The sequence below is a fragment of the Rhizopus delemar genome, genomic scaffold (genome assembly GCF_000149305.1).
Source record: "Rhizopus delemar RA 99-880 supercont3.2 genomic scaffold, whole genome shotgun sequence".
Taxonomy (NCBI): domain Eukaryota; kingdom Fungi; phylum Mucoromycota; class Mucoromycetes; order Mucorales; family Rhizopodaceae; genus Rhizopus; species Rhizopus delemar.
This window is the reverse complement of record NW_027137828.1, coordinates 83,392-107,275: the sequence shown is the minus strand read 5'-3', so window position 1 is coordinate 107,275 and position 23,884 is coordinate 83,392. Positions and strand designations below refer to the sequence as shown.

Genomic DNA, 23,884 nt, shown 5'->3' with positions numbered 1-23,884 from the left:
TTTCTAAATGATTTAATAAAAATCCTCTTTGAATAAGACTAAATCAGTAACAAAAGGCATATACTAATAGAGTATAAAAACCTGCTATTTGGGTTTTGCAAATTCACTGATTTGAATTTTTAATGACTCTCATTGGCTTGTTTTTATTACAGAAATTGAGTTTTTAATATTCGTTAAATGCATTTTTAACTTTGCCAATTGGAGCCGTCAGCGCTGTATGTCTATTGAGATTTTAAACCGAATTTTTCATGCATTTTGAAATATGATTCAAGGATCTCTTCGTGTGATAATAATATACCGGAATGATCACCGATGTATAAATAAACGCGTTTAAAATAGACTTTTTTATTTACAAAAATATACAAGGTTTATTCCATTGGATTCGTTTTTCCATCTTGAGGTCTTTTTTCACGACGATTAGGCCTTTCTCTTGATAATCGGCCTGCCATAATTCTTTTTAGTATTTTGAGATTTGTATAAATACCATGTAAATGAGGATGTTTAGTTTCTTGTTGATAAGGCACAAAGTTGCTTTGATTTGAAGTTAATCGATGAAAAAGATGAATATATGAAGAAACCATGTTTATTAACAGAATACGAAAGAAATGTACAGGAAAGAATTAGGGTAAAAAATAAAGAATTATTTATATGTTTGATATCATGCGTATAAGTGAGAGTTATTTGAGTATATCTTGGCATGGAAACGAAGATCATCTGGTTCTTAATTTTCTGTCAGGAGAAAATAAAAAAAAAAAAAAAAAAAAAAAAAAAAACCTAAATTAGTAATTTTGTCACAATGACACGAAATAATAGCTTGCCTTCTTTTTGTTAAAGGTTTAAGTTGATTAAATACATTCAGGTCATCATCATCATCATAATCATCATCGTCTTCTTCATCCAGCTTCATGTTGTTAGAGAGATTGTCAATCAGTAGGGAATTACTGTTATTGTTTGACTAAAAATAGAATTTTTAAAGAAAAAGTGTAAGCAAATGATAACTTGCCATGGATACATGTGTTCTCACACCTACCTCTTTTAAAGGTCCTATTGTTACATCATTATCGGCTACCTGAAGTCTGGGTTGATTCATGACCATTTCAACTGCTTGTTTTAATCTAACATGAGACTCATGTATTGTCTAAAAATAGCACGTTAAATTCTGTCATTATTACTTTAATATGTGTACACACCTTCATTTGGCGCTTTAATTTAAAGTTTTCTTCTTGTAACTCTTGAAAATCTAAACCTGACTCGCTCAACGTGGCTTGAATAGGGTATTGTGGCGTCAGTCCTCTACTATCATCATTTGGAGTACTTAATTGCGCATATTTTCTGAATAAGCGGAAGGCTCTGTTCTGTATTTGAAAGGGATCCTTTTCAAAGTTTTCAGATGCAATTACTTTTAGTAGTTTTCCCATTTTTGTTTCCTAAATATAAAAGTGTTATATTTTTTGATTAATAAGATTGCCTTATACCTTTGCTAAATTGAAAGTCACTCCTTCAAATTCTTCTATTTGCTTCATAATCACATTCGTGTCTTCACCCAGCTTACACAATATGAGTAACTAATAGCCAAGTAGTATTATAGTAGTAACTTACTACATCTTTCTTAAATATGCTTCTACGTAACTGCTTCCGTAAACGCAGAAAAGTTTCAAAATGTATGTCTTGCTCTGATATGCTTCCATCATCCTCTTGATCTATTTTTGAATATTCGATATCGGCATCATTACTTTGTTGTTCCAAGGGTCTTTCATCAGCTTGCGAATTGATTTCATTTGAAGCATCATCATTTTTTAATTTTTTGCCCTCTTCTATCTTATTTAATAAGCCTTTGTGTGCTTCTGACTTTAGCGTATTCATTTCTTCTATTATCAATGTTTGTTTTGCTAGTAGCTATACTCTATATGATTAATATTGTACAGGTAATATTTAATTTGTTTGTTTACTGAATTTAAAAGTGCTTTATCTTTAAACAAGTAAGTTAATATGTGGTTACATTAAAGAAACCTTATCGGTATTTACCCTCCATATTTACACCTTGATTTTGTTTATCAAGCTCATGTTGCATTAACTCTTTCTGTATGAAAATATTACTTACTTAGTATTCACTAATAAATTTTAAATACCTCTTTTATAGCAAAGTTAAGTAATTTCTTGCTCATTTCTTGAATTATATGCTGACTAATTCTTGCTTCTATAGTTTCCACATCATCTTGTCGCTCCTTAATCAACTCTAATCGTGAAATAAGATCTTCTATAAACAGTATATCTTCATTCACTTCATCTATGATAGTTCCTTCCTCTTCCTCATCATATTCCTCTTCTTGAGTTGAGCTCATTTCACGCAAACGCTTTGATCCTGCCTTTATATTTTTCAAATCAACCACTGGCTTGATTTTTCGTAATGTTGTGATATCTTTAGCAACAGCAGAAAATTTCATGACGTGATTATTTTCATCAAAACCGGTATCAAATGGATTGACATTTACAATGATAGTCTATATAAAGGATATGAGCTTTACGAAGAATGCTCTATAAACCTCATTTACCGCTTTTCCGTCTCCTTCAAAAGAAGTTTTAAATATTTCTGTCAGCTTGCTGTGACGATAAGGTATCACTGCAGGATTCTACAGATTAAAGATGAGTAATACAAGCATTTATATATCTTATAATTGCCTTACTTTGTTTAATTCACTTCTCATCTGATTTAACCGAAGCATTTCCATACATTGCCCGAGAACCATAAGTGACTTGTTAATATTACCGGCTTCCTTTAATCTTTGACCTATTACGAGGGTATAAACAACAAATGATTCTAAATGAATGAAATCGTACCTGAACTAAGTGTATTTCTGTATCTTTCAGATCCAGCCAAATCCACAAAGGACAACTTGGAAAGTGAAGCATATTGTGCGTCTTCAATAACAAAATTATCTTGATCTACAGGGCATCTCAAGACATGCACAGTAAAAACACTGTGGCTTCGGCTACTTTCTTGATTCATGGCTGTCGAAAACACCTGTCTGTTTTGTTGGCCAAATGCCAATAGAGCACTCGCCTCCTTGGCTGATTTGACCTTGACAACATGCATATCAGCGACATATTTATTACCCGTCCTCTGTTCATATTTAAGATGTAGTTGATTTCTTTTTTTAGCTCCACTAGGTTTAGAAGGGTCAAGCAAGTCAAAGATCTGCTCATTGTAGATCTCAATAAAGGATATCCATATACCATATTCAAAAGATTGATCAATTTCTATCTTTTGGTTACCTTGGACATGCTCTTGATCCTATAATAGAAATTAAATTATTTCTCCTCTTCTCTATCATAAATTGATCTCTCTCTTTTTTTTTACAGGACACAAGGTTAATAAATCTCTATTCTCTTCCGCTTCATTTTCATAGCAAGTTATTAAACTATGCATGCTAGGTTTTAACTTTTTGTTTTGTGAGTTAGCTGTTATTAGTGTGCACTCTATTTTAATATAATTTACTTTGGTTTCGCTCAAATGTTTTTTTATACTATTGAAGATAAGGTTGATAGAACGAGGAATCAATCCAGGATCGTCATTTTTTCCAATTACAGAATAGGTCTTTCCAGAGTTTGTTACACCGTATGCAAATATGAGTGCATTGTTTCCAGAAAGTAGATCTTGGACTGAATTCAAGGTGGTCTCATTAAAAAAGGTTTGCTGATCTGTTGTGTCTTTAAATATTTTCGTGAATCTATATTTTTCAGATGTTTTGTTTCTGGCTCTATATGCATTAGAATCCTAAAGGGTTGATTAGATCTTATACATGTGAGTAGTATATTGTAGTTTTTTTTTTACAGTAGGCGGTATCATTGAGATCATACAATCATCTAGTACTTTAATATAAGGTTCATTTCCTTGATTATTAGATCCAGGTCGAAGACGTAAATAAGACTATAAAAGTGTCAATCGATACATGCATGTGCATAAGCTGTTCCAAAAAACTTGCCTTTATTGGCTCTTTTTCTGGATTATAGCTTCGTGTATTGATTTCCTGCATTCGTTGCTTTTTAGATGAGCTGTCAAATGCAACACTCGATCTTGGACTCACTGTAGAAGGGCTAAGTGGTCTTATTTAGTATTTATTTTTTGTTTTTCTTTTCTTCTTTTGCTTAGTCTTTTTACTTCATTTCACTTGTTTCCTTTACTATAGTTGGATATATACAGTTTTTATAAAGAAGAGGAAAGAAGAAGTTACACTCTCTTGTGCGGTTTTTAAACTTTCCTTCGCGTCTCAAAAAATGATGGCAAGAGTGTGGAGCATAGTATTATTACGCGTTTTTTTTTATTATTTATTTATTTGTGAGTATTGCAGTAATAACAAAGATCAGTAGCCCCAGAGTGTATCATTACTTTGTTATACAGAAACTGTTGTCAAGCGTTTAATTTTTAAATAAATTCATTTGTGATTGTATTTATGTGTCTCAAGAAAAAAATTTTAAACTCACAATTAAAAAAAACCTTTCTTTTCTGTTTATTTCAACTGTCAGAATGGACTTCTCGTCTACCCCATTTCAGACATTACTTTTAGACAGTGCAGACGATGACCAATTGCTCGTATTTTTAGAGCACCTTGACCATCAATATACAAAAGCACAAGACGAAAAACTTCGTTATGGCATATTGCAGATCTTGATCCCTGTTTTCAAGGCTTATTTGGCTCGACTTCAAGATTCAGACAAAGAGACTGAGGCATTAGACTCTTTTTTAAAACCATGGATTATGTCAAGTCTTTCACAAGATTCAACCATATCAACTGAAAGCGTGCAATTGTTGGAAAATACACTTGCCTTTTTAGTGGGACGATCGTTTTTGACAGGACACACGTTTGCTAGAAACATTATTTTGATGCTACTCTCTCAGTTAATATCAGCCATAGTTGATGAACCTGATTTTGTTGATTTGAAACCAATGCAGTTTATTGAGTCTTGTGTCGAAAAGTTGGATTGCAGCGAGCAGTGGATACAGGTCCAAAAGTACGAAAATACGGTGTTGCTGGAACTGGAATGTTGCTTGAATGTTTTGAATTACTTGATTAGAGATTTGAACGAGAATGAAGAGTTGCTAGCACTAAGAGAGATTGCTACAGAAGAAGTAGATGCTTGGATAGAATTGATCTTTAGTGTGGCAGTGGCTATGGTATCTTGTACAAATGCTAGTATCCGAAGTAAACTAGCACATGACCTGTTGCCTAACTTACTTCGTTGGAAGCAGCAAAGCAAATGTCGAGAAAAGCAAGTATATTGGTGCGAGGCAAGTTAGATCCAAGTGCTGTATGAAAATGAACAAGAGAATAATGATTTTTTATTAGATGCTTTGGCAGCGTACACTTCAAATGTTTGATTTACCAGCAACCAATCTTTTAAGATTGAACATATATGGGTTGATTGCTCGTTTCTTTGACTTTTACTTTGGCTTGGATAATGAAGTACCTGAAATACGCAGAGACCTTCGTTTTGAAGAAGCTTTCTTCAAAGATTTTACAAGTAAAGTCTTTATATTTATATCTTGCATATTTATCTTATTTTTAAATATAGAGTGGTTTACGAAGCAATGATTCACTTGCTCGAAAGTATTCATCTTATATTCTCAAGCGTGTGATTGATTTCACTGAGAAGTATCCATTAACTATCACCAACAGATCTGACTGGACAACTTATTTTAAATGGGAAGCAGACAAGTCAAAACAGTACTCTGAATGCTGGGAGGACTGGTTTTTATTGTATGACATTATGCATGAAAGTGTCATTCATTTAGTTGATCCTGTGTTACCTCGATTTGAAATTCTCTTGAATGCAGATAATGTAATGGACGCCACTTGGTGGACTTTGCTTTTTTACAGAGGGTTTCAAAATGAGACAGCCTCAGTGAAGAAGGGTTTATTGGAATACATCTTTTCTCGTGAAAACCCACAGACCTTGAACAAGATGGGTGTGGAGCAAGGGTTCATGTTTGGTGCCCTTTTCAAAACAGTTGATACAACTGCTTTGTTCGCTGTGCCCACCCAAGGGGCCTTAGTCAGCCCATTTGGTGAACATTTTAAATCATTCATCTATCGTCTGGTACAGTCTATTAAAAAAGAAGAAGACAAAGTGGACTTTTTGCGTCACTTAATTCATCATCTCTCTCATGTTGTGAGCAGTCCTGCTCCTATTCTTTACACAATGGAAGCATTGGCGGAGGTAGATCATGTACATGCTTGGGGACCAGAAGAACTCAAGTCTTTAAGAGTCCTTGTTGATCGTCACAGGAATTTCAAGTAAGTCTTCTTTTAATCGTGCCATTTTTGCTTGACTGATTTTATAAATAGTATTCCCACTACCAAGCAATTTTTGCGTAAATTGGGTATAGCTGTCACAGTAAGATTGGCTCATACTGCCCTCCTTTCATTTTCTGACGTAGCAAAGTAAGATAAACTCTGATTATAAAAAAAAAGTGTACCCACGACCTTTTCATAGGACTGTTTCTTCACTTGTAAATGAATATCCCGTGAAAGTTTCATCTCAAGAATTTAAAATGATTCATTATTGGCTTAAAAACCATGTTTCAAAGAATAAGGTATTTAATATCACATAAAGTGGAATAGATTTCCAATAACCCTCTGTCTGTTCAAAGTCATTGGACAGTATTCGAATTGGATTAAAAGAACGTATCAAAACATACGTTTGCGAGTTGAAGTCTGAAGGTAAGAAAAATAAAATAAAATGAATTATGCTGATGATTTGGATGCATAGATATTCCTGAAAGCGTTTTACGTTCGCAAGCGAATGTTTTAGCTCGTACTTCTGTATTTACAGTTTCTACTGAAGACGGCCAAATTGATGAGAATCAATTGTTGGATCTTGTTGCTGTTTTTGTAGATAACTTGAAAAATATTTCAAGGTAAAAACATAAGAAATTATAACATGAAAAACTAATCTTTTTTTTTATAGTCCTGATGTCTTATTTGCTAGACTTTTAACCTTATTCGAGCCATTGTGGGTAAACTTCGAAGTCTGTTTTGAAAACAAATTTGATTTTATGAGAGCCATTCAATTGGATGATGATATCTTGTTATATATACTATCAAGAATAGACAAAAAATACTTGAATAAAGAAGAAGACAACATTATTGGTAATGATTTGGTGATTTTAGCAAAATTCAATCCTTTCTTTTTCTTATATTCTTTTCTATAGATGAGGATGTGATTGACCTCTATTTATCTCTGACAAAGAAAATCTTGGCAAAAGAAGGTATTCTTTCTCGAGAAAATAAGGTGAAAGCTATACAGAACCATTATGAACAATGCATTGATCTTTTGAAATACCGCAGTCCAGGTAAGGGAAAGTAATACTGCAGCTTGTATGATTAACTATATTTTTAGCTGTGAATGCCAATAAGGAGATGTCAAAGCCTTTTCATATTCGATTATTAAACATTATATACCAAGCTGCTGCTGACCTATCTTATTTTGGTTTGGATTATAACGACGCAATTGTTTCTCTAATTTATGGTTTACAAATGAAGCGTACTCAAGAAGCCATTCAAGAAAGGTTAGCAAGAGAAAAAATAATTACAAGCCTTTTCTAACATTTTGGATATAAAAAGGTCATGGGGTGATGTAATAGCTTCATTTATTAGATATAAATGGGAGCTTGTTGAGACAATTGTTCGCTATGCTAATATCGTAAGTTAATCTGTTAACTTGTATTATCTACTAAACTACAAATTTAAAGGCTAGAAATAATAATGAGACAAAAGAATGTTTTGATCCAATTGAACTATATGAAGTCGCTATAGATCAGTTGGAAAGTGCATCAGAAATGTGCGGGGAAGCTATTATCAGTAGCTTTAGACCACTCTTTGCTTTTCCTTGGGAAAAGAGTGCTGATCTTGTAGGCCGCTGCGTTGATCTTGCGATTGAATTAATGAAGGAAAACATTAACCAATCAAAGACTTTCCCTTTACTCATCAAGGCATTTATTAACGCCATCTTTCAACCCGAATTATTAAGTGTACCAGAACTAAATCGAAATGATGGTCCAGTGAAAAGGGTATAGGCATATGCACCGTCCACGCAAAAAATTCTGTTTTTTCTTATGCAGCTTTTTGTAGGCTTTAAATATGGTACTTGAAACTGGCGATCTTAAGCCGTTTATTGTAGCTCAAGCTTCAAAACTCCTTCATGATTATTGGGCCACATTTACCCCGGAAGCCTGTCAATCCATGCAGCAGTATGCTTCCGAATTCGCAAAATTAGCTGTTTTTGGGCCACTGCGAGATCGTGAAGATCAAAAATTAGAAGCTGCAATCTCTTTGAAGCTCGCAGAAGTAGAAGAGTTATCAGATGCAGAAGGGTAAGCTAATCAATAATAGTAGGAACCTTCTTCCTTATTTTTTTAATGTAGTACCGCAGCCAGCATCTTTAATCAAAATGATTATCTTGTGCGTGTTTATATGAACAATCTTTTATTAAGACTGGATATAAATAATGAGTCACATAAGGCGTTTGCCAATACTCTTTTAGACTCTTTTTTCCAGTATATGGAAAATGATGCATTATTTGAATACATGTATACAAGTACAGTCGAACATCGTTTAAAGGTAATAATAATGAAAGTAAAAAAAAAAAAAAAAAAAAAAAAAAAAAGGGGCAATATACGCATTTGTATTATCTAAAACAAAACATACGCACTTTTAGTTAAGAATCAGTTGTTCAATTATTCTTATTATTGATCTTGCTACTGAAGATAAGGTGGATACTTACTTGGAGACTCTATTTGAAATTACTAGAAAAGAAACGGTGACTTCCATTCGATGCTATCTAGAATGGGCTATTGTCAAGCTTCTCTCTCGATTTCCCGACAGATTGTCTCTATATTATAAGAAGTTGTCTAATCCGGAGCATAGACCAAACTATGTCATCTCACTACTCACTGTTTCTTTCACCCTTGGACAATGTTTGCCTGAGTCAAGCCTGCAGGGATACTTTGATGAAATCTTTGTACGCTTGCTGCCGTGGCTCATTACCAATCACTTTACTATCCGTCTTTTTAGTTACTGTGCTTGGCAGCATAATTGGAAGTATTGCACTGAACGAGGTTATGGCGCCTTACTTGAGAACAACAAATATCTTGATTGCATTGGAAACTTCATGAAGACTTACATTGATTGCATCAAGTTTTTCGAAAAGATAAAGTCACAATTTTATATGTCAAGATTTGATCCCGTTCAAGACTTCAATATTGAATTCATTTTTCGCCAAATGATGACCGAATTCCAAGTAATAGACAATGAAAAAATAGGATCGGTAAAAAAAGAGCTTTCTATATACTAAAAGAATAATCACTGATATATTTATAGAAAGCATTTGTTCGAGTAAATCCACAAATTGTAGAAAGATGTCCATTTCAAAATCCTGCGAGAAAATTAATATACACAGCTGCAGATCCTACGGAGCTCATTGGAGTCGTAGAAGAACAGGACGAAAATGTACCAGAGACAGTGCAAACTGCAGAGGATGTGTACCAAAAGAAGATTATGCCTTGGGAAATGATGCTGGAGACAGACATGGATCTCACCAAGAACCTTGTCAAAAAAAATAGACGACGTAACGATCTCATTGTTGTAGCTAGCTTGGTAGATCGATTGCCTAACTTGGCAGGTCTGTGTCGTACCTGTGAAATTTTTAATGCTTCACAGCTTGTGGTGCCAACACTGAAGATCAAGGAAGACATTGGATTTACCAGTGTGAGTGTTTCCTCAGAGAGGTGGATGCCTATGATTGAAGTGGCGGAGAATGATGTAGCTACGTTTTTGCAAGCAAAAAGAGAAGAAGGATACACTATTTGCGGTTTAGAACAAACAACGACTAGTGCCACTCTAGGCGATTATGCTTTTCCTGAAAAATGCGTTTTGCTCTTGGGGAAGGAGAGACAAGGTGTTCCTGCAAATCTTTTACAAATGCTCGATGTAACAATTGAAATTCCTCAATACGGTATCACTCGCTCCTTAAATGTACATGTCAGTGGTGCCATTTGTATTTATGAATACACAAAACAGATGCAGTGGAGGCAGCAAGCGACTGTCAATCAATCATAGACTCTTTTATTATTACTGTTTATGATTGTTGTACCATAATCCATCAAATAATTTACTATCCATAAAACTTCCTTTTCTATCCAACATATAAGCCATCTTTTCTCCTTTAGCGTTTAAAAATACGTGAGATGAATTAGCTTTGGTTCCGATCGCGTCTGTGCCTTTTTTGCCAACTCCTGTAAAGACCTTTTGCTTACAATACAATTGATTAATAGGATATTCTTTCACTTGTTGCGATTTAATGAATCGGGCATGTGTAATGAGTCGAACAGTGTTTGCTCCTTTTAATAAAAGAAGTTTATCGACATATCTATCTAGTGTCATCAACCTGTTGCTCTTCTATTTTCAAAAACAGCGCTTTTTTCCTTACCTCCAGGGGTAAAGACACATAACAGTCGCAATACCAAGTCCTACACTAACTAATCCAGCCGCAATCGCCATACGTTTACCTTGAGGTGCTAATACAACAGGTGCATCTTCTTCGTCACTAAACTCTTCGTCAGCTTTCTTTTTTTAATCCCCCTCCCCCTCTCTTTTTTTTTTATTCAATATACCCGTCTTTAACTGCATAAGCTACATAGGCTAAGCTCGCTAGGTTTCCCCTAGGGATCTGTCAAAATTAAATTCGTTCACTACAATTCTTTTTTTTTACCAAAACATAAGCTGAACACCAGCTGAAATATACATCCACATAAACGTTCTTCCAACACCGGCAGGTGCCTGGTAAAACACAATATCCTTTTTCTCTAACGCTTGCTTCAAATGTTTACTTGTAAATTGAATTGATTGCTTGTCAAGTGCTGTTTTTGTGCTGTAACATTGACCACAACGGAAAATCACTAAGTTGTTTTGTCAGATCAAGTGCGTCAATCGAACTGTGTGCGTATTTCTTACACCTTAATGGTTGTTGATTCAAGTTACGCAATAAATTGCCTTTCAAGGTATTAAAGATCATTATTATACAAGGAAAGAAAAAGGAGTTGTCAGAATTTTTTATATTAAACTCAGAAAAAGATGCGTTTTTATTTCCTATAAAATTGTCTCTTGAAGTGGAACCAAAGACTGAGTACGCCTCGGTCAAAGCTACATCTGAATCCCTTTTTATGCGAATACTCCCATTCTCTATTTACAATACGGAATGCAATGTCTTCATAAGGTGGGCCTGCATGAAATCGAATCAAGACGGTATCTGGTGACTCTGGATCCTTTTCAATAAAGTAAGTGGGAGCTTTTGACTTATCAATGAGATCAGGATAAAAGATATTAAACTTGTAGCCTTGTACAACTTTAGGTGGTGGGTTGTCAAGATCGTAGTGCGTCTGATTATATTTGTTCCATTCGTAACCGGTGTGTACTCGGTTAAAGTAACGTGGCTTACGCGGGCGGTATTTGTCTTGCCAATTATATGTCTATTAACCATAGTTTAAATACACCATCCTTTTCATTAACTTTTATTTTTACTTACTTGCTGTGCAATTTCTGCTTCGATATTAAACAAATCTTCATCTTCATCAACTCCCTTTGCTGCTTCTTGTTCAAATAATACAGTTGAAGCGATAGACTCATCTTGATGCTGTTCTTCCTTTACTTCCTCCTCAACCTCCATCTTTGGCTTCCTCGTAATAATCGTACTCGATAATACCTCGCGTCGCTTATCCATCTATATAAAATAAGAGATGATTAGGTAAGAAGGACTTTTATTATATATCCCGAGTAAACTTACCAATTCTTTTAGATCAGCCCTAGGATCTATTATTTCAAGTTCTTGGTCCTCTCTGCTTAACAATGGCTGTGGTTCAGGGCTCATCGCACGCTCATACTCTTCCAGTAGTAAGCCATTGGACGATTTTTGTCGAGATTCATTCTTTTTCACAAATTCATCATCCTGCACTTCGGTCATTTCCTCATCTACAGGCTCTGTCATGATACCTTCACCTGGTCCAACTCCTTGACCATGCACTTCGGTTTCTTGCATAGCCAAAACACGTTCCAGTTCCTCTTGCACCTTGAGCGCCTCTTCCCTTTGTTTTTCTCGCAATTGTTGTAAACGAGCTGCAAGCACTTCTTGATGCATATCATTTAATCTTGCCTTTGCTTTATAGACAACCAATTCTTTTAAAAGGTTCTCCCAATACTCAACATCAATGGGTTCATTTGATTTTAATTTGCGTTCAATTTGATCTTGTAGTACAGTGAGTTGAGAGACAGTCTTTCCGGATAATATACGTTGAATATCTTGATTAACTGCAAGGGGAACACCACCAGAGGCTACACGCTGCTCATTCTCACGCATTTTCGATAAACAATCTTTAGCGACTACAATCATTGCACGCCAGAATTGCAATGATTTTTCATTCTTTTCTAAGGTCAAATGCATATGGATATCTTTGTAAAGTTCATCTGTATCATCCAAACTCAAGTTCTATATTTGACAGGAAAAGAAGGTGTTAAAGCCTTTATCTTAAAAAATATATATCGATTTACTTCAAAAATTGTATAAGGCTCATCCAAATCTACTTCTAAATCAACATCTTCTTCCACTTTATCCGGTTCATATGCTAAACGTAAATTCATAGCTAGTAAATCAATAGGCTTTGCTCTCCCTTCTTTGATGCGAATCTCTGCTCTTTTTTTAGCTTGTTCTAAATGGAACTATAAAGCAAGATCAATCACTGCAAAACATTGTAATCCTTGAGTGTTTTTTTTTTTTTTTTTTTTTTTTTTACCTCTTCTTCCTTTGCTTCCCATTCACCCATTTGAGCAAGCTCTGCTTCACGTTGTTTTCGATTTCGCTCTTCTTCACGTAACTCCATTTCTCTTTCTCGTTGAGCTCTTCTCTTGTTTAATTTAGCAAGTTCCTCATCCGCCTCTTTCTTGCGATCTCTTTCACGTCTTCTAATCTCATCTTCTGAAAGACCTAGTTCTCTTTTATCCCTTTGTTTTTTTTTGTCCCATACGAATTTTGATTCTAAATTGACATCGTTGAAAGGATTATTGACGTTGGAATAACCTAGCGATTCTAACGATGGCTTATGCTGATCATCCTCGTTATCTGAGCTTTCAGAAGAATAATGTCTCCTTTTACTGTGCTTTTTTGATTTTTTATGTTTATGTCTCGATCTATCTCTTCTGTCATCAGGAGAGCGATGTCTATTGAAATGTAGTGAGTAGAGATTTTATATTTTGTTATGTTGTTATACCTTTTTCTATCATCTCTTCTACTCCTTTCAGTGCTTCTAGATCGATATCTACGTCTTTCTGGAGAACGAGGCATTTACTTATTTTTTTACTTTGTAGAAAAAAGGCTAAATTTGCTTGTTGGTCTTTCTTGACCGCTTGCTGCAGTCACGTGAACCAAATTTCATACTTCAGCTTTTGATTAGTTGATAAAATAAAGGATTTGCAAGGCAATTGAAGTTTTTTTTTTTTTTTTTTTTTTTTTTTGTAGTGTCAGTCTTCATTTTAAATAAAACAGCTAGACATACAAAAGCAAATTCAAATAACATTATTTAAACCCTAAAGGTACGCAGGTTGAGTATACATATACATATATACGTAAATGCTTAACTTATATCAATTAAACATCTTAATAAAGAAATAAAGAAACGTTATAGCTACGCTTTTTTTTTTACTTAAGGAACGATATTTAGCTTATTAATGTATTCCTGAAGTGTAAAAATTACTACTGCTTAGTTTTAGAGCGCTACTTACAGAAATTATCCAATACTTTTTATTCGTTAAACAGAGGGTACGCAAATTTATACTAAAGTCATAATACAAATTTTACGCGTTTTTACATCTTTTAGGTGGCTTAATAAGGAATAAATCCGCCTTGTTTGTGTTGGTTTGATAGTTCAATGCTAATGAAGGATGTACGCTATGGATAAGTGTTGCATCCACCCATTGCCTTTTTACTGTGTGCCATACATTGTCTTGCTGATATCCTTCATCTTCATCTTCGTGTAGCTTTATGTCCTTGTAAGCTTTTCTGTCTAATTTAAGCTCTATTTTACTATAAAACCCCTTTAGATGGACCTGATCCCATTCCACTCGGTATAATTTGATGGTATCATTGATAATCTTATTAGCTGTGATCCTTTCAATTATGGCATTTCTTGATAATGTACGTGCCTTTGAAGTGAGTTTGTAATAATCGTCTAATGAAGTTTGGTATTTAGCCTTTTGAGAGCTGGATAATTTGGTATTTTTGAGCATATGTGGTTTTTTGTAGCCAGGTTGCTGACGACGAAGAGTATTTATCATATAACCAGGAAATGCTAGTAGAGTAAACCGTTTCAAGACATAGTCAATTGGCCACTTGAATGCGTGTTGGATAAAAGGCGCTAATTTTTCCCAGTCTGGCTCGTGATAATAATTGAGATTAAGTTGCAGTTCTTGAGCCTTAGGAATATAACTTGCGCTCTGAATGTGGGTTGTTGGGTGGATAAAATCGTTTACTATAAAGAAATCAGGGAATTTTGGATCTAATTGAATATGTGTGTATTTTTTTTGAATGTATCCCCTAGTGTTGTGATGTAACTCATAGGTTAGATTGTCGTAAAGATGTTGTACTTTTTGCTCATCTAAATCATAACGACGATCGATGGATAGTATGTCATCAAACAATTCTCTATGATAGTGATATTTGGCAAGTCCTACAGCTACCTGAATACCGATTCCCTGTGTTCCCTGAACATCATAGTCAGATCCTTTCAAAAGTGCAATTAAAATCAAATCCGACCTATCAAGTCCTGTTGCATCTGCGATCCAAGTTAAATCATAGCATTCGACCGACTCGTTCCTTTTGGTTGGCCATTGTCTAATCACTCGTCGTGCTCCAAATAAAAAAACATCGCTATCACCTGTCATGATTAGATCGACAAACCCTAATCTTTGAAGCATGGCACATTCTGCTTCTGCTTCTCCATAGGCCTCCCAATAGCTGAAATTAAAAAGTCGAATGAGATCAAGTAAGTTGGTTCGAAACGTAGTATCCAATGGCACGGTATTAATAAATCTATTTCTTTTGTAAGATGGTCGATTGGGTCCATCAAGTACAAATACTGGACGAATACCAAGTTCATAAAGTCGACATAAGCGAAAGAAAATGACTCGCAATTCACTCTGACTATAAAACCAGACGCACAAGTTTGGTAATTAAGCTCCAAATAGTTGCTGACTCATTTACAAAACAACTTACTCTCCAACTACACTTGATTTTGTTTGAAATACCCAAAGAGCTGTGTCAATCGCTATACGCAGACCTTTTCCTTGCTTTTTATTAAACTGATTGCTTGCAAGCTGTTCTAATGTAAACTCTTTCCCGCTGTGTCCAATAACTTTCCATAATTCCTGTATTCCCATGGATTAAAAAAAATACAACAAATGAGGCAAAACGCTCCGACATTTCAAGTTATTAAATAAAATGGAGTTCGACAGCTAATAAATTCTTTCATCATATGAGCAATTGAATAAGGGCAGAATAGCTTATTTTGAAAAAATCGTTATCCTAGTTATAATAAGCTATATTCTGATTGAAACTAAATCTAGTTCTCGGAGAAATTAACTTTTCTTTATCCAATCGGATAGTTTTATTATGCCTGTCTCTTTTAATACATAAAAAAAGAAGTGGTGATTTTTTTTCTCCTTATTTTTTTCTTGTATGTCTTACTATCTCGGATTTGATTTATCTACACAGCAGTTGAAATGCACAATTATTGATGAAGCACATGAAATTGTACTAGAGGAAGCCATTAATTTTGATAGAAACTTGCCTGAATTCAATACAAAACACGGAGCTGTTGTAAACGACGACGTTGTAACGTCACCTACTTTAATGTGGGTCAAGGCTCTGGATCTTTTGCTTGAAAAGTTAAAGTCATTTCCACATATAAGCGCCATTCGAGGTATTTCTGGTGCGGGACAAGTACGTTCCTATTTTTTGAATGAGTATATATAACTCTTTAACACGACAATACAATAGCAACATGGCAGTGTATATTGGAATCAAAATGGATTAGAGATTTTGAAGAACCTTGACCCAAGTAAGCAACTTGTAGAGCAATTACAGCTTGCTTTTGCCATTGAGCAATCACCTATTTGGCAAGACGCAAGTACAACAGCTGAATGTCGCGCACTTGAAGAAAGTGTTGGCGGAGCTGAGGCTTTAGCAAAATTGACAGGTTCAAAAGCATACGAAAGATTCACAGGAAACCAAATTGCAAAGGTAAAACAAAAGATACCATTTTGTTTTGCCTCTGTCACTAAGAGTAGCTTTCTTTCTTTAGATTTACCATAAAAATAAGGAATCTTATGATAAAACAGTTTGTATCAATTTGGTAAGCTCTTTTATGGCCACCTTGTTGTTGGGCTCTATTGGACCAGTAGATGCTGCTGAAGGATCAGGCACGAATATGATGAACATCGAGACGCACAGATGGGAAAAACAATTATTGGAAGAATGTGGAGGACCCGACCTCGCAAACAAATTGCATAGCGAGCCTGTAGAGGGAGGAACAGTATTAGGAAAGATAAATAGTTACTATGTCAAAAGATATGGTTTTTCTGCAGGTAATTGAACAAAAGTAGTTTCATGTTTTTTTATGTTACTCATCCATTGGAAATAGATTGCTCTATCATGCCATTTACTGGTGATAATTCAGCAACTCTTGCCTCTATGAATTTGTCTCAGGGAGATTGCGTTGTTTCCCTTGGAACATCGGATACAGTTTTGGTTTATCTCAAGAAAGATAAAGCTGAGCCTACAACAGAGTCACACCTCATGGCTCATCCTACTGACATTGATGGGTACATGGGTATGTTGTGCTATAAGAACGGATCATTGGCAAGACAGCATATACGAGATAACTATGCAAGCAGAGACTGGGAGATATTCAACAAGTATCTCGTCGAGAAAGAAGCTGCTACAGAAGGTTATTTTGGCTTTTATTATTGGATGCAAGAAATCATTCCTTTTGCAAAAGGTATATACCGCTTTAAAAATAGACAAAGCATAGAAGACTTCCAGGATCCTTCTGTCAATGTGAAGGCCATTGTTGAATCACAATTTTTATCAATGAAAATTCGTTTGGAACGAATGGGTGGAAATACAAAGCGTATACTGGCGTCAGGCGGAGCTGCTGCTAATAGAACCATACTTCAGCTCCTTTCTGATGTGTTTGGATTGCCCGTCTATAGACAAAAAGGAATGAACGGGGCAAGTCTCGGAGGTGCACTTTTGGCAAAGTTTGGAACCAACAAATATAAATCCTTAGAGGAAATGATGAAGGAGCATTCTTTAAACGATTTAGAATTAGTTTGTAAGCCTAATTTGAAAAGAACTGAGTTGTATAGTAGTTGCATAGATGAATTCGTTGAATTAGAGCGTAAAGTTGTGCAATAAATAGTAAAATAAAACGGATGATTCATGAGTTTAGTTTTCTATTTCTGTTTTGCAGTGGATACCACAAGCAAGTATTGGTGAATATGCATACTGATATGATGTTTATACGCAATCGATGGTGTCTTTGTTTTTTTTTTTTTTTTCTGAAAAATGATTGAAGTTAGCTTGCTAGTAATCATACGGTTGATGATCGTATGGCTACTTTAAGTAAACTGTTTGCTGTTGATGTTATTACCGTGTTCATTTGCTTCTTTATTAACAGCTGTTCTTAATACTCATGGTTTTCAAAGACTTGTATGAGCTCGTAACTGTTTTACTTGCTTATGACGCCGCGACAAATTAAACACATGGAAGCATTCCCACCAGAGGATTTACCTATTAGCTCTTTTCAGTGAATTAATCATCAGATTGACCACCTTTGATATCAATAACAAAGTTTTCTTTTGTTGATGACTTAATACTTCATTACTTTGATCAGACAAGCTTACTCTAAGTCATTTCATTCTAGTTTTTTGAGGGTTGCTTTTTGCTTACTATTAATATGATGAATATATAGTTTTTTAACGATGCAGTAATTTAGTAAGCTTGTTATGGCCAGATAAATCGATTCTTTTGGACATAGTATATGCTTTTAAAGGCAAAAAAGCCAGTTTGATATATATATGGGTTATAAGATGGATACTGTAATTGTGCGTATATAGTTTAGAATCAGGCCTCATTTATGTGTATGAAAGCAGCATTGATATATGATGTGATAATATATTGCATTCAATCTTAAAACTATAGAAAATTAGATAAAAAAGTAATAAAGGAATGATCTGTTTTATTCTTCAAATCTTTCTTTGGGTTATCACTTCTCATGCGCTATAGTAGTAGTAGGAGTAATATTGATGTTGTCATCAATTTGAATTATGCTGTTAATCTCAGCTTGTCAAGCAGATTACCTCCAGACCAAGTACGCTCACTGAAGATTTGTCGTCTGAAAAGAATATCTAGCATCGGAGTCATTAGAGAATTTTGCATAATGAGCAATATATTATATGCTTTCTATTCTGAAAATATCCCAAATGCGAAGGCAGTATAAAACAGAAGCTCTCTTAATTATTGACAAGTACAAGCAAAATATGCTAAAAATAAAATAATAATAAAGTCAGTAAATAATAAAAATATTGCCAAAAAGGAACATATACTTTGAATCGAGACACTTGCTCATTTTAATCACCATCTGAGACCTTATACTGTTTATCTACCACTTCTTTTCACGATCTGTCCTGTTGTGGGCAGATAGACTATTAACTGCTACTTGCCATAGAATTTTCGATTAGTATTTATGTGCCATTAAGAAAATAGAAACTAGGTATAAGAGGGCTAGCCAAACAAAATAAAAAAAATAAAAAAAATGCGATTAAGCTAATTTTAGGCTCTTTTATATAAAAAATATTGTTGTCAATATATTTTTTTCGAACTATGTAATGCTTATTGATTAATGAAGTTTAGTTATAGAAGTTGAGTTATTAGACTTTTGTTAACTTGATAGATAAATCTAGTGTTGATATGTGAAACATTAGAATGAATAAGGAGCATTTTTTTGTTTACTTTTTTTTGTTGGTTGCGTGAGAAAAAATTCCAATGTGATAAGATGCCGAACAGAGAAACCAGAACGCGAGAAAGGAAAGCATTCTAATCGAGAGCGATTTGAGAAAGCATTCAAAGTACATAAGCGTCAGGAACCGGTGTTTCTAGATGCAATTGAGCAGCGAATTGTCTTGCATTCCTAACAATTAAATTAGTATCGAAAGGACAGCTATAAATAACGAATGACCATAGACTCGCTTAAAAAAAAAAAAAAAAAAAAAAAAAAAAAAAAACAGTTTCATGTGTGTATTCAATTAAATAGCCAATATTCACATCAACAGCATTTACGAATCCAAATAAAACTTATAAATATGGCAATATGGAACGATAAAATGTTCTAGCATGATGCTGCTCTCCATTAACTACGGTCTTTTATATGATGAGCGGATAAGTTTTAATTGTATTTTGCATGAATATGAAAATTTCTCTTTTTTTCCCATTTTAATCTGGTGCCATAAACTATTTAGAATAAGTTTACTAAAAGTAATTTATTAGCGTATTGTAGTATCTTGAATAAGTCCTTCTGAATTGTATCCAGCTTATCCGTTTATTTATACTCTAAAAGAAATAAGTCACCATTTATTTTAATTTGACAGGAAGGAACTTGTATTTATCATGATTTTTTCTCTCTTTTTACTATACTGTCTTTATGAAATGACAAAATTCAAAGTCTATGCATGGAATGTTGACATTTATAAAACTTCATTACTCTTTGAACAACACTTGTTTTGGATATATAGCACTTTTCTAATTTTGGTTAAAGCGACCCCAAAATAGTTGTCATTACAAGTGCGCTTTTTTTTTCTGCTAAAATGAAAGACAGTAATAGGACCTCTCAAGAATGTGCTAATGAGTCCAACGTAATTATAAAAGCACCTTTTCTAGTGAAAAAAAGGAAAAGCATAGAAAAAGAAAAGATGAGACAAAAATATAAAAAACTACAACAACAGGACAATAAACAAAAAAACGGCAGTTTATTAGAAACTATTCACCATCATTTATTGACTTCTTATTTGTTGGAAAATAAAGCATCAACAGCTAGAGATCATATGGCAAATGAGCGTACATTTCTTGCTTGGCTAAGAACTGCTTTATCAATGATTACTGTTGGTGTTGGTAAGTAAAAGATAAGTAAGAGTATAGATGATTTATTGTTGTTTTATTATGATTTTAGCTATAACCAAACTATATTATTTATCACTTGAATCATCAACAAACTATAAAAATGCAGGTAAATCGATAGGCGTAGCTTTTGTCGTATTTGGTATTGCATTTCTTTATTTTGCTAATGCAAGATACTTTCATATACAACTTGCATTGACTCAAGGAAGATTTCCTGCAAGTAGAGGAGCTATTATACTTGGTTCCGTTTTAATATTGGCGGTCTTGATCACCATGTTTATCATCATTTCATTAGATTTAAATTAAAGAACTATAACTATAAATTTTTTAAGCTTTTTGTTCGGGCCCACTGTAGGACAGGGTAATTCTTTTTAAAGTTGCACTAATCTTTGTATAAAACAGTGATTCCTGTCAAAATATATATAAACACTATTAGTTTGTTCTTTTTCTTTCCCTATTCTTCCTTTTCTTTCATTCTTTTGTTCGTTACTATCAACGTCAACAATGTGCAATCATCAAAATAACTTATTAACAGTTCATACCGGACCAACAGTAAAAGATTTAAATCTCGGTGGTGGTCAATGGTACAATAAAAAAAATATCCTTTTATAACAATTTTTTAATTGTTTCTATTTAGTTCGTGGTGTGGAAAATATGGTCACAAAAGAACTGTATGTCCTTTATTAAAGTGAAGAAAAAGAAAAGAAAACAAAAAAGTATCTGTATAGAATAATAATAATAATAACCTCAGGCACACACATGCAACAATGTGGGCGTGAATTGTGTCACTTAAAATTATTTGTTTGTAATAAAAAAAAATAAACTTTTATTCTTAGAAAGACCTTTTTTTGGGGGGGGGATGAGAAGAGGATAGAAGAGAGTATAAAGACATAAACGAATCTATAAGCACTTTTTAAAAATGTTGTATAAGGACAGAAAATATCATTATGACGTAACTAATGTATTTTAGCATAAAAAGTAAAATATAAGAATTTTGAATTTGACGGCTTTCTTTTATTCTTCTTTATTGTTAAAACAGTTATGGATAAGCAACAACCTATTTCAGGAGATTTACACGACCTTCAAGAGCACAATAAAAATTCAGAGAGAAGAAGATCAAGTGTTTCAGAATCACCCATCACACCTATGCCGATGGGTCCCGATAGAATGGCCGCGTTAAAGCATTTGGGCGCCACCTTTGAAGAGGGCAAAAAATCGGTTGCTAAGGTGGCAACACCCAATAATGAAACGGTTGTACCCAGTTTTGTGGACTCGGATCAATTAGACTTCATGGTGCACCATAGACGTGATTCAAATTTAGAAGAGATTGCACAAAAATCAAGTGTGCCCTAACAATAAATAAATAATACAGTTGTCATTATAAAGTAATATTTATTATACACTGCAGAGACTGAGAGAATGGGGGGGGGTAGAATATACTTTTTTCTATATAAATGCAACATATTTGTTATAAAATGTAAATAAAAGATTGATCTTGTTCATCACTGATATCTTCTTGAACATAGGTATAAGGTGACACCATAGCTGCATCAGAGGAATGTCCCATCTCTATCAATCTTCGTTTGTTCACCAAGGCCATTCTCCATCGTGAAATTAAAAAAAGAACAATCACCAAGCAATTAGCAACCAAGTAACCAATAATGCCTTCTGTGTAGGGAGGGTTGACCATCATCAAAGGTCCTACAAAGTTACCGATGGTATAAAATAGCATAAGAACACCATTATAAAAGATCTTTTTGGTATAACCAGTGACATTATTGGAGATACAAGTAATCAATAATACATAGACGCTCACATATGACCAGGCCATATAAAAACCAAGTAGCTTGACTTTGGTGGCTGGGATGGTAAGTAATAAGATAAGCCCAATAATATCGATTGCTGTCAGGCCACAAGCTGTATAAATTGTCTGGTGTGTCTTTCGTACACAGATGATAGAGAGTCCAATAAAGAGGATAGTCGATCCACCTGCACCTGCTGTAAGTAATATAGATTGCAATTGCTAAACATAATATATTAATAGCAGTTCAAAAATTTCTCATATCATTTTACATTAAATCCAAAGCTTTCAGTAATCTGAGCATTATAAATAGTCATTGCGCCATTTTGAAGATTGATTAATAAACAAGCGAAACAAAAGCACCAGAATCGAACTTCTTTAATTGCTTCCCAGATCTGTTCTTTTTTAATTTCAGTCGTACGGACAGTTGCGTTGTCTTTTGTTCTTTCTTCGACTAACAATTCTTGTTCCGCGTTAAGTCCCAATGCTGAGGATTTGGGTGAATCAATTAAAAAGAAGAATGAAATGATGCCCATTCCGATAGTAACAGAGCCCAAGATAATCATTAACCTAAGTATGTATAAGCAACTGTTTGTTTTAATTGGCAGTTTACGTGTACCATTGCCATGCTTTAAGATGACCGGTGTTTGTCATGTGCCCGATGCCATAACCAACTAAACCACCAACGAATAAAGCAAGTCCATTACACATCCAAAAGGTACCCAACCTTACAATCTGTTCAGAGCGTCTGTAGAAGGTAGAAATGAGCAGTGTCAAGGAAGGGTAAATACCCGCTTCAAAGAACCCAAGCAGAAAACGCATGCCTGCTACTTGTGAAAAGTTCTTTCCAAATGCTGTACAGAGCAAAACAGTACCCCACAGGATGACAAGTGTACCAATATATTTACCAATTGGAACTCGTTGTAAAAGGTAATTATTGGGTAACTAAGATTAAAAAGTCGTGTTAATATAAAAAAAGCTATTAATAATTAGTAATCTATTTACTTGAAAAAGAAAATATCCCAAGTAAAAAATAGAGCCTAATAAGCTAAACTGTGAGCCAACAAGGTGTAAATCTTGTTTAAATGACATCAAAGCAGCATAATTAATTGTTGATTTATCAAAGAACTATTGTTAATGGAAACTTAAACTCTTGTCATACTGTTTGTGTTTGGGATTTTATGTGTTACTTGTAGAAAGTCAAGAGTACAAATGATGGGCAATATTAAAAAATCAATTTTTCTAACCAATGCCCTTTCTTCGACAGAATAACCTTCATTTCTAGAGTCAGCAGTAAATATATCATCCCTATTATTATATTTCCACTGCATATCGTCATAGGAATGAATAAAATCTGATGGTGGAGATGTGTGACGATTGTATATGCTATCATCCATATATCGGTAATTGAGTGAAGTGAATTTATCATTCATATCATTCATGTTGATTGAACAATAATTTAATAAAAAGAAAAAAAAAGAAAAAAAAAGAAAAAAAAAGAAAAAAAAAATAAATGAAAGAGAAATGAACAACTCGGTAAAGTTTTTTTTTTAGTTTTAATTAACGAAGAGGGAAAAGTTTAGAGTAAAAATAGTGGAGACTGAAATAGTTTTTTTTTTTTTTTATACTTCAAATTTAAACATTCATCATCTTGTCTACCTTGTACTGACATTACTGTTTACTCCTGTTTGCTCTTTTTCCCCTGTAAAAACATGAAGCACCAAAAATTGCCAAAAACAATTACCGCGCTTTGTAAAAAACAATGTCGGAATATTAATGAAAGGGATGTCAAAGTTTTTGTAAACGGAC

The 23,884-nt window shown here is 34.1% G+C and overlaps 8 protein-coding genes across 8 annotated transcripts; 3 read left to right on the top strand and 5 right to left on the bottom strand.

Annotated features, from left to right (window-relative positions):
• Positions 1–1,035: 1,035 nt before the first annotated feature.
• On the bottom strand, positions 1,036–3,427 carry RO3G_02262 (uncharacterized protein; the record flags this gene model as incomplete). Its single annotated transcript, XM_067656853.1, has 9 exons — positions 1,036–1,044; positions 1,173–1,427; positions 1,600–1,868; positions 2,026–2,080; positions 2,130–2,501; positions 2,553–2,630; positions 2,685–2,788; positions 2,839–3,292; positions 3,359–3,427. 9 exons carry the CDS (start codon positions 3,425–3,427, stop codon positions 1,036–1,038), a joined length of 1,665 nt encoding a protein of 554 aa, XP_067512954.1.
• Positions 3,428–4,525: 1,098 nt separating this feature from the next.
• RO3G_02261 (uncharacterized protein) lies at positions 4,526–10,115 on the top strand (the record flags this gene model as incomplete). The annotated part of the gene is made up of 16 exons (XM_067656852.1): positions 4,526–5,272; positions 5,346–5,462; positions 5,572–6,293; positions 6,345–6,440; positions 6,493–6,592; positions 6,650–6,719; positions 6,832–6,916; positions 6,967–7,148; positions 7,211–7,351; positions 7,399–7,567; positions 7,656–7,701; positions 7,751–8,068; positions 8,130–8,371; positions 8,423–8,618; positions 8,716–9,297; positions 9,378–10,115. 16 exons carry the CDS (start codon positions 4,526–4,528, stop codon positions 10,113–10,115), a joined length of 4,551 nt encoding a protein of 1,516 aa, XP_067512953.1.
• Positions 10,116–10,481: 366 nt separating this feature from the next.
• RO3G_02260 (uncharacterized protein) lies at positions 10,482–11,070 on the bottom strand (the record flags this gene model as incomplete). The annotated part of the gene is made up of 3 exons (XM_067656851.1): positions 10,482–10,602; positions 10,768–10,954; positions 11,010–11,070. 3 exons carry the CDS (start codon positions 11,068–11,070, stop codon positions 10,482–10,484), a joined length of 369 nt encoding a protein of 122 aa, XP_067512952.1.
• Positions 11,071–11,137: 67 nt separating this feature from the next.
• Positions 11,138–13,389, bottom strand: RO3G_02259 (uncharacterized protein; the record flags this gene model as incomplete). Its single annotated transcript, XM_067656850.1, has 6 exons — positions 11,138–11,524; positions 11,581–11,775; positions 11,839–12,537; positions 12,600–12,767; positions 12,842–13,265; positions 13,316–13,389. The coding sequence occupies 6 exons, from the start codon at positions 13,387–13,389 to the stop codon at positions 11,138–11,140; spliced, it is 1,947 nt and encodes a 648-aa protein (XP_067512951.1).
• Positions 13,390–13,898: 509 nt separating this feature from the next.
• Positions 13,899–14,984, bottom strand: RO3G_02258 (uncharacterized protein; the record flags this gene model as incomplete). The annotated part of the gene is made up of 1 exon (XM_067656849.1): positions 13,899–14,984. One exon carries the CDS (start codon positions 14,982–14,984, stop codon positions 13,899–13,901), a length of 1,086 nt encoding a protein of 361 aa, XP_067512950.1.
• Positions 14,985–15,777: 793 nt separating this feature from the next.
• On the top strand, positions 15,778–17,517 carry RO3G_02257 (uncharacterized protein; the record flags this gene model as incomplete). Its single annotated transcript, XM_067656848.1, has 4 exons — positions 15,778–16,041; positions 16,099–16,341; positions 16,403–16,685; positions 16,742–17,517. The coding sequence occupies 4 exons, from the start codon at positions 15,778–15,780 to the stop codon at positions 17,515–17,517; spliced, it is 1,566 nt and encodes a 521-aa protein (XP_067512949.1).
• Positions 17,518–20,201: 2,684 nt separating this feature from the next.
• On the top strand, positions 20,202–20,580 carry RO3G_02256 (uncharacterized protein; the record flags this gene model as incomplete). Its single annotated transcript, XM_067656847.1, has 2 exons — positions 20,202–20,268; positions 20,327–20,580. The coding sequence occupies 2 exons, from the start codon at positions 20,202–20,204 to the stop codon at positions 20,578–20,580; spliced, it is 321 nt and encodes a 106-aa protein (XP_067512948.1).
• A 1,162-nt stretch (positions 20,581–21,742) lies between these two features.
• RO3G_02255 (uncharacterized protein) lies at positions 21,743–23,406 on the bottom strand (the record flags this gene model as incomplete). Its single annotated transcript, XM_067656846.1, has 5 exons — positions 21,743–22,297; positions 22,348–22,645; positions 22,689–23,020; positions 23,081–23,203; positions 23,323–23,406. The coding sequence occupies 5 exons, from the start codon at positions 23,404–23,406 to the stop codon at positions 21,743–21,745; spliced, it is 1,392 nt and encodes a 463-aa protein (XP_067512947.1).
• Positions 23,407–23,884: the final 478 nt, after the last annotated feature.